Source organism: Thermobia domestica, chromosome 7, assembly GCF_964235325.1.
Source record: "Thermobia domestica chromosome 7, izTheDome1.hap1.1, whole genome shotgun sequence".
NCBI lineage: Eukaryota > Metazoa > Arthropoda > Insecta > Zygentoma > Lepismatidae > Thermobia > Thermobia domestica.
The window spans coordinates 287,396,246-287,411,417 of NC_137460.1; the positions used below are offsets into that span (position 1 = coordinate 287,396,246).

At 36.2% G+C, this 15,172-nt stretch overlaps 1 protein-coding gene across 1 annotated transcript; it reads left to right on the plus strand.

Moving 5' to 3' along the window:
- Positions 1–3,479: 3,479 nt before the first annotated feature.
- Positions 3,480–4,301, plus strand: LOC145689783 (protein CFDP2-like). Its single transcript, XM_081763987.1, has one exon. The coding sequence runs from the start codon at positions 3,480–3,482 to the stop codon at positions 4,299–4,301; it is 822 nt and encodes a 273-aa protein (XP_081620113.1).
- The last annotated feature ends 10,871 nt before the right edge of the window (positions 4,302–15,172 follow it).

Here is a 15,172-nt window from a genome sequence, read left to right on the forward strand (position 1 = left end):
AAATATATGACTTCGCATGAGAAATTTCGATGGTGCCACCAAAATTAATTTTTGAAAAATTACAATTATTTTACGATTTCTGTATAAGTCCTGCTTTCAGATGTGTAGCGTGAAAACCACGATGCAAAAAACAGAAACCGGACTCTGCTATGTGGACACTAAAAAGCACGAATGCAATCTAACAGAGACAGGGAGGACGAAGTTGGTGGGTCCGTGCACGGATGCATCCGAAGAGAACAGGCACGTCAGTGATGTTAGGTATGCGCGCAAGCGAGGGTTGCGCGAAAGAAGTGGATTTTGGCAATGATAGCACTTGTCATGGCTTCATACTAGTAACGGTCCACTTGTAAATATACAGTTTTTTCTACACTGTGCAGAAGTATTTCGTCGATGGAAAATACCATTTATTAAGTCATCTTTCATATGCGCCCACTTATTTAATCCGTCGTAGCCCTATACTTGTTAACCTAAAATACAGCTGTATTACTTTGTATTTCTGTCACCAGCAGGAACTTGTTCCTTGTAAACATGCCTTTTCATGCAAAGTATCGAATTTTATCTGTAAATCTTCCAAAATATGGTGCACGAAAACTACACCTGCACCATAAATACATTGCATATATGTATATTATTTCTTTCAGTGAATCAACTCTGTGTATGTTAAACAGTCACTTTTGGGGTGTGGACTTGCATTTCTGTTTGTAGATTCACTTCAGGCGGCCTTTAGTGTACGTACGCGATAAAAACTATTGTTGAAAAGACACTACAGTAATCGACTGCTAAGTTAACCATTAATAAGCACCAATGCTATCTAACCGAATGAAAGCAGGAGTGCGTCCGTAGAAAGCAGGCGCGTCAGTGACTATGAGTATACACAAACTGGAATAACGCAAAACGCTATACATATGACTTGAAAGCACTTACCAAACGTATTGATTTTTTTATTTGCATATTATTAACGAACCTGGTATGTTCTCTTTACTTGCACATTTGTGTTCCAAAATAACATAACACACTACTTTTGAAAATTTCGCTAATATATGGGTCCCTTAACTCTCGGACACTTCTGTAGTTATGGGTCATGAGGTAGCACTCGAACTTAAGATATTCCACTTTACTTCACTTTGTATACAGTGGTTATTGGCCATCTTATGGCCAAATCCCTGCTAAACACATTAGACTTTCATTAATGAAAAAATGAAATGTTCGAGCTTAACGTCCCATCCTTATGCTTGTTAGGCTACGGGAGACGATGATTGAAACAAGTGAAAGATGACAGAATTGGTGGAATGAGAAAGTGGGAGAAAACAGGAGTAACCTGGGAAAACCCACGAGCACGATGTTTTCCACCAGAAACGTAGTTGGCCGGGGATCGAAGCAGGAACTTCACAACCCAGAGGTAAGTGCTATACCACAGAGTAACCGAGCCCCTTACTTTATGGCTTTCTACATGGATACATATATCACATTATAAATACAACATATTTCTATTTATTTTCACACTGGTCTATTAAAATATTGTCAGAAATTTATTCTAAACATTTTACAAATATGTGGATCCGCAAATACAGTAAATTTACACCAAACATTTTATGCGGCTATACAATAGCCGAACATACACTGCCGAAAAAAAAAGAAGGAATCACGTGACAAATCACGTAAATGCCCTACAAAATAGTACGACAACACTGTTTCTGGTCCAGTTCGGAGTAGAATCGAGTAGCATGAATGCATAACGTGGGAAAGGACTGTTCCACACATCTGTGCACATGACCGATGATATAGTGCTGCGAGAGGACGTTTGGTAGTGTTACTGCAAACGCTTTCAAGCTCCAGGAGTCATTTGTGTTCGATGTGCTACAAGTCCACGTAGTGAAATGGTTCAACAGCGTGATCTGCCAGAATTCCTGGCTGGCGAGCTTACGAAAGGTTGGAAGCTGGTCAGTCACAGCGGGAGGTGTCAGATGCCATTGGAGTGACACAAAATGTTATTTCTCGAACGTGGACTTGATTTCGAACGACTGGAAGTGTTCAAAGGGGACAAGAACAAGGCCGTCCACGAGCTACTACAGCCAAGGATGATCGTTATACCTTGTTAATAACCCTTCGGAATCGCCGGCAGAATGCAGCTTTACTGCAACGAGTATTTCAAAGAGCAACAGGACGCACAATATCCAGTGAAACGATCCGCAGTGACTTTCGAGAAGGGAGCCTCTATGCACATAGACCCATGGTGTGTCTCTCTTAACAGTAGGACATCGTGTTGACTAAAGATTATGGGCGGATGAACATCTTAAATGGAGGCGCAATGAGTGGATCCATGTTTTTCTCTGACGAGTCGCGATTCATTGTAGAATTTTGATCTGGAGGGAGTATGAAACATGAAACAATCCCATGTTTGTACAAAAGAGGTCCCAGTATGATGGTGGTGCACTTACGGCGTGGGCAGGAATCATCATTGATGGGCATACTGAGTTTCATATCATCCTAAATGGCTGTTTAACGGCTCATAGGTATAGGGATAAGATCCTGCATCCTTTTGTTCTGTCGTATGCTAGTGCCATTGGCGATTCATTCATTTTTATGGGTGATAATGCTCTTCCTCATAGAGCTCGGTTAGTGGATGAGATTCTGGAAGCTGAGGTTATAGCTCGGAGGGTGTCGTCAGCATACTCGCCTGATATCAATCGCGTTGAGAATGTCCATCATATGCTTGGCAGATGCATTGCGGCTCGGCCAGTACCACCAACAACCATTACATAGCTGGAGGTCGCTCTTCTTGATGAGTGGCACAACATCCCCGAAGAACTCATCCAATCCATGTCATTCAGATGCAAGGCAGTGTTGGCTTTTCGAGGTGACCATACACCATACTACAGAACAATTACTTTTGTTGCCCTGCCTGTTTGTGAGCAGTTCAAAAGGTGCCGCATTGCCCTGTTGTTTCTTGAGTCATGTGAGCAATGGTTTTCGAGCTCCAATACCAGTCTGTGCTCGATTATTCTACTGTGTCTTACACCATTTCTTGCTGTACGTTATATCTGAGTTAAATACGAACTTATACAAACGCTCCAAACGTCTTGTCTGATATTTCATTTGATTTTACATTTATTTTTTTTTTAATTAATCTGTAATACTCCTGGGGGAGTTGCTGGACTTCCACCAGGCACCTCCCCAGGTGGCGGATAGGGGAAAGCCCACTAGATATGGTGGGTACCGGAAATTTCCGGGGTGGACCAAAACCAGCACTGCTGCCTTGCAGTTAGTGGAGAGATCCACAAAGGCTAGAGGAAAACCCCGACAGAAAACTCCTGGTCCTCCAGGTTGGTGGTTGTGCATAGGGTTAACGGCCCAATCACAGAAAAATATAATTCGTTCAGAAACAGAAACCAGAGCCTCGGAACAATGGGAAGGATTCAACGGATAGGACTAGGAAATGGCAGAAGGATCTGAGTATAGCGACATGGAACGTCCAATCAATGTTAATACCAGGTAAAGCAGAAGAAATAGCACGAGAAACAGTCATGAAGGACATAGATGTTATAGCACTTCAAGAGATAAGATGGGCAGACACGGGAAAAATTAATAACGAAAATTACACTATCTACTACAGCGGAACCCAAGGAAAAACCGGTCAGTTTGGTACAGGCTTTATGATAGCTAAGCATGTCAGAAATAACGTACTACAATTCACACCAATAAACGAGAGAATAAGTAAACTAAGGATGAAAGGAAGATTCAGAAACATCACCATCGTAACAGCACATGCCCCAACAGAAGACAAAGACTGGGCAGTGAAGGAAGATTTCTACGAGAAACTAGAAGAGACGTGTAACAGGATTCCCAGATACGACATAGTAATAGTAATCGGAGACTTCAATGCAAAAGTAGGAAGAAATGATGCACGAATCAAAGTTACAGGAAAACATTCACTGCACGAAGAAAGTAATGACAATGGCAACCTACTTATTCAGTTTGCAATAGAGAACAATCTCACAATTAAAAGTACATGCTTCCCTCACAAGAGAGTACATCTAGGAACGTGGGCGTCACCGGATGGCACGACGGTCAATCAGATAGACCATGTCCTCATTAACAATAGACACTCCTCATCTATAATGGACACAAGAAGCTACAGAGGATACAACTGCGACACAGATCATTATCTGGTCAAAGCTAAACTTAGAGAGAAGATCAGTAGAAAATTGGTATATAGGGAAAACGCGAAAACAAAATGGGACATAGACAAACTAAAAAACAATGAAAAGGAAGAGGAATATAAACACAGGATAAGGATATAATTGGCACATAAATCAAGAGAAGAGAGAATACCAACAGTGCAAGAACAATGGAATAAAATCCAAGAAATAATAACAGAAACAGCAGAAGAAACGGTTGGACAACGGAGAAAACCAAAAAGACAACAGTGGTTCGACGAGGAATGTCAAGAGGCAATCGAAAAGAAAAACGAAGCAAGAAAGAAAATGATACAAAGATCAACAAGAGCAAGCATAGAAGCATATAAAGAAATGAGAAGGCAGGCAAACAAAATATGTAGAAAGAAGAAACGAGACATGGTAAAACGACGAATAGAACAAAATTGAAGAGATGAGTGGAAGAAACGAAACAAGGAAATTATACATAGCAGTCAAAAACATGAATAAAGGATTTCAGGCACAACCGATTGGATGTAAAGACGAAAAAGGAAACATAATATCCGATGAACAGGGTATCATACAAAGATGGACGGAATACTTTAAAAAGCAGCTAAATCCAACATCAGAAACAGAAGAAAGTGAAATACTACAATTGGAAGGAATGGAGAGAAGAAATACCATAGAGCATCAACCAGTAGAAATACCAAGCGATGAAGAAGTAGAGAATGCTATCAGGAAACTTAAAAACAACAAAGCCCCCGGAGAAGACAACATAACAGCGGAACTAATAAAATATGCAGGCACAGAGATGACGAAGGAAATAGGCAACATGATCAGACGAATCTGGGAAGAAGAAACAATACCATCAGACTGGAAAGTGGGGATACTGCATCCAATACACAAGAAAGGAGACAAAACAGATTGCTCAAATTATAGAGGAATAGTGCTACTGAACACAGTCTATAAAATATTCACAAGCATACTTAATAACAGAATAAAGAGATTTACAGAAGAAATCATTGGAGAGTACCAGAGTGGATTTAGAATAAACAGAGGAACAACAGATCAGCTATTTGTGATGAAACAGGCAATAGAAAAGTGCTATGAACATGGAATAGATATACACATTCTGTTCATAGACTACAAGCAAGCATTCGACAGTATAGATAGAAATGGTCTTCTACAAGGACTAGAACACTTCAAGATCCCCCCAAAACTGAGCAACTTAGTTAAAATAATCCTGGAACAAACTACAGCAAAAGTAAAAGTAGGGCACAGAGTAGGAGAAGAATTCGAGTACAAAAAGGGAGTAAAACAGGGAGACGGACTGTCGACAACTTTATTCATAATAGCCTTACATATTGCAATACGAGAAATAGATAAAAGAGGCACAATTATCAATAAAACCAGCCAAATATGTGCCTATGCAGATGACATCGCCATCTTGACGAGAACGGAATACGAACTCAGGAAGCTCTACAACGAACTAGAGGAACTAACGAATCCACTGGGGCTGCAAGTAAACATTGAAAAAACAAAATACATGCACATAACATCAGATAAAAATAAGAGAAGAAAGGGAAGGTTTGTAATAGGAAACAAAACATTTGAAGAAGTAGACAGATTTAGATATTTAGGAATGACAATAGATAACAGGAACAACATGACAACTACAATCAAAGAAAGAATTCTAGCAGGAAACAAGGCGTATTATGCTAATGCACAAATACTCAAAAACAAAAGCATTGGCAGGCAAACCAAGATGAAGATTTACAAAACGACAATTAGACCGATAGTCACTTACAGCGCAGAAGTATGGACGTTATCCAAAGAAAACGAAGAAAAACTACGAATATTCGAAAGGAAAATAATTAGAAAGATTTTCGGGCCAATCAGAGAGAATAACGAATGGAGAAGCAGAACCAACAAAGAAATAGAAGACCTCTTAAGAGGAGAAGATATTGTACGGTTTATAAAAGCGCAACGACTGCGATGGGCGGGACACGTAGAAAGAATGGAAGAAGGACGACTAGCAAAGAAGATATTACATGAAAAGATATTTTCCACGAGAAGAAGAGGTAGACCAAAGCAAAGATGGAACGAGGATGTAAACAAGGATCTGAGAATATTGAAAGTTAAGAACTGGAAAGGAAAAGCAAAGAATAGAGAAGAATGGAGGCGCCTGGTGAATGAAACCAAAGCCCACCCAGGGCTGTAGAGCTGTATGGTAAGGTAAGGTAATCTATAATACTTCTTCCTGGTTTTTTTCTAACGTGTCAGATACGAGCAAAGGTGTTTTGTTGTATCAAAGTAAAAAAAAAAAAAAAAAAAAAAAAATGAAATAAAATAAAAATAAATGAATAAATAAAATTAAAAATTAAATATAATTATGCAAAATTAAATGAAACACGAACAAATGAAATGTTATAAATAATTTCCCTTTATGGCTGCCAAAAACTTTGGGCCCTACCTCTAGATTTCTTCTGTCAAGTGTAATCAAGTACTCTGAAAGTTTCACCTTTCTTTTCCAGAAGTGCAAAATTCTTATAGAATTGCGCACTTAACCTCCGCACTACAATAGGGATTTCTTGACATAACTTCCGGTAACTCTAAGGTGAAGGTCAGTGTTTGGGTACGATTTTGCGTTGATATGGTTTTTAATTATATCTTAATTAGAGTGTTAATTCAAATAAACTGCTGCTTTCCATTTCTATATGATACTTTTGGTCATATTTGTACATATTTTAAGTAGGGATAGTTGTAATCTTATTTAAAAAAGAAAAATATGACTATGTAAAAGCAAAAGCAATACCAAAAAGATGCTGAAGGGAAATAGTTAAATTGGTGAAGGAATGTCGGCTGTAGGAGAAGAGTAGACCGATTTCACAAGAATTTCATGTGGGAATGAGATTTTTATAAAAAGTCAGGGAAAAGTGTATGTATATATATATATATATATATATATATATATAATTTCTTTTTAAAGCAGAGCGAATCTCAAAATTATCAAATTTCTATTGACATCTTCATTGCACATAATCCAAACATTAAAATTTGAACAAAGACGAATTGCGTGTGATTGTTTAAATTTATAGTAGCATAATGTATTTCTGTATATTTTAATCAAGCCATCAAAAAAAAAAAAAAAAATCGCAACAGTTGAAATAAAAAATATTATGTACACATGTGTCCAATTATAGTATAGTAGATTCTGTTTAAAGTGATAACCGGTTAATAGTCTAAGACAGATATTAAAGTCGGACATAGTATAATTTTGCGTCAGTTGTTAGTTGCACAGTTTTGACTTACGTGTGTTACCGATAAACCAGTCACTTTTAAGGTGCGTAATTTCGTTTAATATGTTAAATAGAGTTCACTCGGGCCAATAACTGACAATGAATATCAAAATTGAATGAGAAGACAAAAAATATCCGTTTCTTTATGTGGTCATATTTATTCTAAATGCAGTCTTGTAGTCGCTGCGGAGTTTTATGGATGACAGAGATTGAGATCGAATGATAATTAATTTCAAAACTTCACTTTTCGAAATTATAGCACACCCTAATTGTAAATGATCAATAGGATCGTTAAGTGAAATATGTATAACACTGCTAATACAATAACGTTTGTAGTAATGATTAAACAAAACAATGCATTTGAAAGTTTAATTTCTCATATTCGTAATCTTTGCTTGTGGCGGCAGATGGCAGCACAATCCTAATTTCCAAAATGGTGTCGCTATGTAGCAGAAAACATTCTCTGTTTTTAATATAAGAAGTGTTTCCGTTCTTACCATACATCATGCACTCCGTGAACAGTTTGCAACTGGAGCACCAGGTCTCTAAAACATTCTGAGATGGTATTGACAGTTTAAAGTCATTGGCTGCGTGTGTAAAAGTAAAAGCACAGCACATCCAAGTGTTTCTGATGAAACAGAAACAGTGGAACGAGTTTCGTACCTAGCTCACAGAAGTCAACAATGAGCTAGTCTGAAGGTCATAGAAGTCAACAATGGGCTAATCGGAAGGTCACAGAAGTCAACAATGGACTAGTTGGAAGGTCACAAAAGTCAACAATGGGTTAGTCGGAATATTGATATTCCGCAGCCACCTGTCTGGAAGACTTTACGAACCGGAATGCAACTGAAATCGTATCGCATGTGGTTATTCCAAATGTTACAACCGAACAACCTTGTGAAACGTTATGAATTTTGTAATTCTGTTATTTTGTAAGAACCCTGTAATTAGAGATTTTTTTTTCTGTATTCCTGCTTGGTTCACTACAGAGTCAGGTACGTTTGCACGAATTCTGTTGAATGTTCAGAAACAGTGGAATTTTTTTAATTTTTTTTTTTTTTTTTTTTTTTTTTTTTTTTTTTTTTTTTTTGGAAAATGTTTCCATTGTTTTCCATTCATTTACAAAAATGATATGTAGTTCATACCGTTTAATAAGATATTTAAATACAATCTATGTCTCGAAACTGGAGATTGAATAGAGAATGAACAACAAATATTTTCTTGAATATATGGTTAAAAGTTGTTAACAATCTGTAGCTTGCAAATAGTTGAGAATAGAACGCATAGTCATATGAATATTTTTGTTTAGAAAATGAACTTCTTTATCTCCTCCCAAAGAGGCGCTACATTCTCCTGAGACACCCTGTGTATGGTTGCGTTTCGTCTGGGATTCAAGATTTACTCAGGTTGAAATTAAAATTAAATTAATGTGATGAAAAAACTCCTGCTTAAAATTAAATTTTCTATTCACTTCTACTAGTATCGAAGTTCACAGAGAAACTGTCCACCCATTATGAAATGCCAAACTATGATCACTGGTGTAACGTGCTTTTTTTTCTTACTTCCATGAAGAATTTCTAGTCTGATTTTTACTTCAGGTCTTAAATTGAGAAAGTTTTTAATGTTTTTTTCTTTCTTTTGCAGGTTCTTCTGAGAAGAATTCATTGTAAGTGATTTATTCTCAGCTACTAAGTATAAATATCAGATTATACGTATGTACCCTTAATATTCCTCATTTATATTTACATATATTGTGTATAACTATTGGAAGTCATAATGGGAGATGAATGTGAACCTAAATGTGAACCATATTTTCACGAATGTGACAGTTTCATCAAAACCGAAAGTTGTGTTGACGATCCACTGGAAGGAAATGATGCATTCACAGAAATCATAGACACAAAGTTGTCAGTATGGACAGAAAATAATCCAACAATATGTGAAACCAAAAATAGTGACTTTACTTCCGACTTACAATATGTAGTGGAACCTAAGATTGAAATTAAAGATGAACCCACAGATCTGCTTCAGTTTGATTCAGAGTTTATGGCAGAAAGTAATGCAACTACGGAATCACTCGAATCGCTGTCAAGGAACGCAGTGGAAGACAAGATCGATAGTACTAATAGTTGTGAGCTTGAAAGGTAATATTTTAGTTTCATATGAATGTTAGCAGTTAGTGTTGGAAACGTGTAATCTCTTTATATAAAAATTTCTCTACTCATTTATACATATATTCCACTTAATTTTCACAAGATATTTATATTTGTTCACTTTTAATAAGAATTATAGAAGTTGGCATAAAGTGAAAATAAATAAAATATATAATCCGATGTTTTGCAATTAGAGCGCTTTCTGTTATGTCAACATTTTGAACATATTGATCGAAACTGCGCTTGGTTCTCAAAATACCAAATCTATTTTTTTTTATTTATTTATGATTTTTGTCGATGGCTGTATCAATTTCTGAGTTTTTTTTTTTTTTTTTTTTTTTCAGGCTCTGTATTAAGGAGTGCCTTAGTTTCTGTTAGAACTAACTTGCTATAGCGACCATTGAAAACATGAAACATGTGCTCACATATTATAGCGCATATCGTCGTATGAAAACCAGAGGAACGTAACTCCAAGAATTGAATTTTTGTTTGTTTGGATTATGAAGATAATTCAGAAAGCCCAATTTGGTGTTATTTCAGTGTTACCGAAGTTGACTCTGTCATTGACTTGTCTGCTATGCAATAGTGCGTTTACCATCTTATTAAAACATTTGTTTGAAAAAAGCAACTTTTTTCCTCTCTCTTTCAAACCTACGTTCCTTTGGTTCGCATATGACGATATGTGTCCATGTTTTACAAGTGCAATGCTTTATACATACCTTTGCAACCTAGAGCTTTACGTTGGCTGTATTTGTTAAGTATGAGGTTATCTTCGACAATTGCTTTATTGCCGTTCATGTTTTATACAGCTGATGCCTCAGAATGTAACGCTCGATTACATCCAGGGGGCGCGGTGGCTCAGTGGTAGAGCGTTCACCTCTGGTGCTTGGGGTCCCGGCTTCGATCCCAGCCCCTGCCAAGTGAACTTTGTGGTGGACAAACACCGTGCTCGTGGGTTTTCTCGGGGTTCTCCCGTTTCCTCCCACTTTCTTCATTCCACCATTTCACTCATCTCTCATCATCGCCGTCTCCTTTAGCCTCACCGGCATAACCGTGGGACGTAAAACTTAAAGATTTCATTTTTTTTTCGATTACATCCACAACCTTTGCACTGTATTAAACCATCCTCATTGAACGGTCGGCATACCGATCTTTACACATCATTCTTTCAGAGAAGCCGTCCTTGTAAGTGGTTATCGCATACAACATCAGAGTAGATATGTTGTTTCTATATTCCTGGTGAGGTGTGTATTGGAGTAATAGTTTTGTTTATAAGCTGCAACATTAGGTGCTTTGGAAGTTTAATGTTTTATCCCCTTAAATGAAAAACAAAACTCATTACTAAACGAGAAATAGTGAAAGTTAATGTAGAAACAAAAAATGTCATTATTAATGAAGACTCCAAATAACTATAAAAATACTCAACATTTAGTATCTTTATTAGAAATAGTATGAACGTAATACTTCTGAGAAAGTAATGACGCTATACTTAAGACCGTAATTGTATAACGTTTCGAACCAGCCACTTTTCTTTCATTCGTTGTCTTTTCATTGTGTAGTCTATGAGGAGCATCACATCTAAGAACATGTGAGAATCTGCACCATTGAACACCTGGTGATAATTTGGAAGTCATTCTTTTTCCCACGTTTGTCATGAACGTTTTCACAGTGTACAAGTGTGACTACGCAACGACTGCAAGTGTGAAAAAAAGATGTTTACAAATATATATATATTTGGGTCTCTCAAGGTAAGAGTTATGATTGCGGCTATATTCATACCGTATATTGATAGAAATGGATAACTGTGCAAGAAAATGGTATGCATTTTGCTGACTTAAGAAAATTCTCCGAAACTTTTTAGCTGATAAAGGATAAAAATCACATATGCATAGATGTATCATTGGCGATGGTCACACGCCACAATTAGGCATCGTAAGTACAATATACTATATTTTGCTTCTTATAGGAAGAGAAGCCAGACAAGAATGCAATATGTCGCCCCACTTATTAAACTTTTACAGTGAATGGTTAATGAAGGAAGCGTTAATGGGAATTGGAGGGCAAACCATTAACAAGATCAAGTATGCAGCAGATATGGTAATTATAGCTAGAACCGAAAAAGGACTGAAGGAGATAATTGATAAAATAGTTGACACTGGGAAACTATATGGAATGGAATTCATCGAAAAATCGAAAGCCATGAGAATATCCCGTGGAAATGTTGCCTAACGGGTCAGAGTAGAGCAAAGAGTACTTGTACTTGGATAGGTCGACCATTTTAAATATCTGGGAAGTATTTTGACGAAAGACGTGTATTGCACCAGAAAGATCATTTCCAGAACTGCCATGGCCAAAGAAGCACTCAACAAAGAAAGATCACTCTTAACTAGCAGCCTTAATATTGGACTAAGGAAGAAATTGATCAAATGCTATATATGGAGCACTGGACTTTATGGTTCAGGGACTTGGACATTACGGAAGTTAGAGAAGAAATATTTAGAGAGCTTCGAAATGTGGTGTTGGAGGAAGGTGCAGAAGATAAGATAGAAAGAATAACAAACGAAGACGATTTAAAATGGATAGGAGAGAAGAGGACGCTTCTAGCCACCATCCTTCGTAGAAAAGCAATTAGAATGGACAGATCTTGCGAAGAAATTGTCCTGTTCATACCGCCATAGAAGGAAAGATGGAAGGAAAGCGAGAAATAGGAAGAAGAACACAAGTAATCGATTATTTAAAAAATATAAGAAAATATTGGAAGTTAAAATAGGAAGCTGAAAATCGAGAAACATGGAAGAATAATTTCCAGGCCCAAACTGAAAATTAAGAAGAAAAAATCATTAGTCCCAGGACCTGCCAAAAGGCAGAATACTTAATAATAATAATAATAATAATAATAATAATAATAATAATAATAATAATAATTGTTTGTAACTGCAGGAAGTTTATATCCTAAATTGTAAAAACAATATTTGTTGAACTGTGCTTTCCTTTTTTCTGTTCGTTCTTAAAATTATGGTAAGTCATTATGTTCTGCACACTACTGAAGATATACTAAGATTAAATTAATTAAAAATATAATTTGTACTTCATATCCAGTGTCATATATTCAGTTTCCTTTAACTTAGATGAAACATCATGAAACATTATAAGACTAACCTTTCTACATCATGAATCCTTGCATTGTTTAAATTATGGAAGTTGAAAAGTAAAACGATAGGATAACATGATCACTGCATGTAATTTTCTTCATCTCTGTATTCATGTAACTAGATACTATATTTCCTTAATATTAAATGATAGCCTTTAGCATAGTCTATAGAATTCTTAAATATAAATCAAATTTACATTAAATACGACGTAAATGCTGTAGGTAATATAAAGTTATACGGTATTTCGCTAAACTTTTTTGTTTCATATAATGTATTACAAATTAATTGATTTTGCTTCTCTTTCTTTTTTTAACTATTCTATCAGGCCTTGTTTCGATTTTGTACTAATACACAATAACACACTGAGCAAGGCTATGTGAAATATGTAAAAAAAAAAAAAAAAAAAAAAAGTATCACGTAACAGTTTCAACACAATAACTGTGTCTTCATCACACTTCCACTCCTTCTCTAAGGAGAAGGAGGGGAAGTCTGATGAAGACAGTTATTGTGTTGAAACTGTTACGTGATACTGTTTCTTTTTTTCTTTCTTTCTTTTTTTTTTACATTTATCTTGGTTTAAAATATTTTTAACGTTACTTAGTGCGTTTATTATTTTGTATCGAACTTACTTATGTCCATATACAACCAGCATAATCAAATTATTCTATTGTTTAATGTGTTTTTCGACATATTCTATGTAAATAGCATTTATTACTGCATTATTCGTTAAGTCTTTAAAGTCCTTCACATATATTTCTTAATAAACAGATATGTCCATGATTCGTATGATTCTCTATTAGCGAAAAATGATTAAATCGGAAGTTTTACTTAAACCGCTTTCGGTTTGAATAAAGGTTTAACAGGGATGCTAAACCGATTGAAAAAAAAAAAATCTCGATATCTGTTACCGCTTTTGCTTTATAGAAATGAATATTGAAACAAAAATTGGTAGTAAATTTCAACTACTTCAGATTTCGGTAGTGTCGCTAGTTGTGATGATGTTCTCTTGAAACCTTAAATCTTTTGCAGAAAACCGCTTTTTCTATCCATTACTGTTTTTGTTCTATGGCAGTAAGTGTTAACACTCGAAATGGTTAATTTGAAGAACTTTTAAGTAGAATAGAAATTTAACGGAATAAATGGAATCTATTCTGTGGAAGCTGAATCGATTTCAAAAAATTGCTGCTCGCTATCTGTTTTCGTTCTATGGCGATAAACGTTGAAACCAAAAATTACTAATTTGAACAACCTTTTTGAATAGAGGTTTAACGAAGAAGATGGACAGTGAATCGATCAAGAATAGCCACTTCTCGATATCTTTAACTGTGTATGCTGATACCTGTCGACGGACGGACGGAAATAGCGTATTTTAGAAGTTTAAATTGGGACATGATTTTTAGTCAGTAAAGTCTAGAAGAATTGAAGGGTAAGATTTGTCAATAAGTCTTCTGAATATTTGCGAAATTGTGGTCTGTTGAAAGCCGATACATGTGTAAATTCTGTTGCAGAATATTTGGAAACTCTTCAGAGCGAGAGAATTCCACTGAAAACTTTGAGAGTGAAGAACAACAACCTTCTGAGAGTAGAGATGTACAGGGTAGTGGAAATTCTTCTATACTCAAACAAGATTCCACTGCTGCAAAAGTTGAGCAAAGTGACAATGTTTCTACAGTCATCCTCAGGGATAGGAATCCTAAGGAATGGTCTGCTCAGCAATGTTCCTCAGAACCTATTGCGGGTGAGTTTGTTACAGAATTAGATGTCATCCCTGACTCGGTGTTCTAACCTTCTTAATATTGGAATTTGGTTACCATTTGAACTTTTACTTATATGCAAATAAAACTCACGCATAATTTTGAATACAAGTAAGAAAAACTACGCACGATAACAAAACTAAATGTGTAAAAGGGATGTTTGGAAAATGGTTTTGGTGAAAATGGGATCAAATAAACGTGTAATTTAATCCAATGTTCTCGGGATTGCTGCCAGAGTGAGTGTTGCTGTGCTGAGCTTTCGTTACCATACAGCGGCAACATCTTTCGTTAGCATACAAGATGTTGCCGCTGTATGGTAACGAAAGCTCAGCACAGCAACACTCACTCTGGCAGCAATCCCGAGAACATTGGATTAATAGTAGACGCCAGCAAAGCTTCAAGATCATATTAAACGTGTAATTTATTTATCTCAGAAAAATCAAACCCGTGTCTACGTTAAGACATCCACGCGACAAGATGTGAGAGAGCAATTGACCACTTCGGAAAGGACATAAAAAGTATCTACTTGCACAATCAATGAAAATTTATCCTAAGAAAATGTTCCAAGCGTAGCAACAAGCACAAACACATGCACACTTCACAGAGTTTGAACTTTCATTTAAAAAAAGATATGATGCTTCTTCATTGGTGCTTACAGAG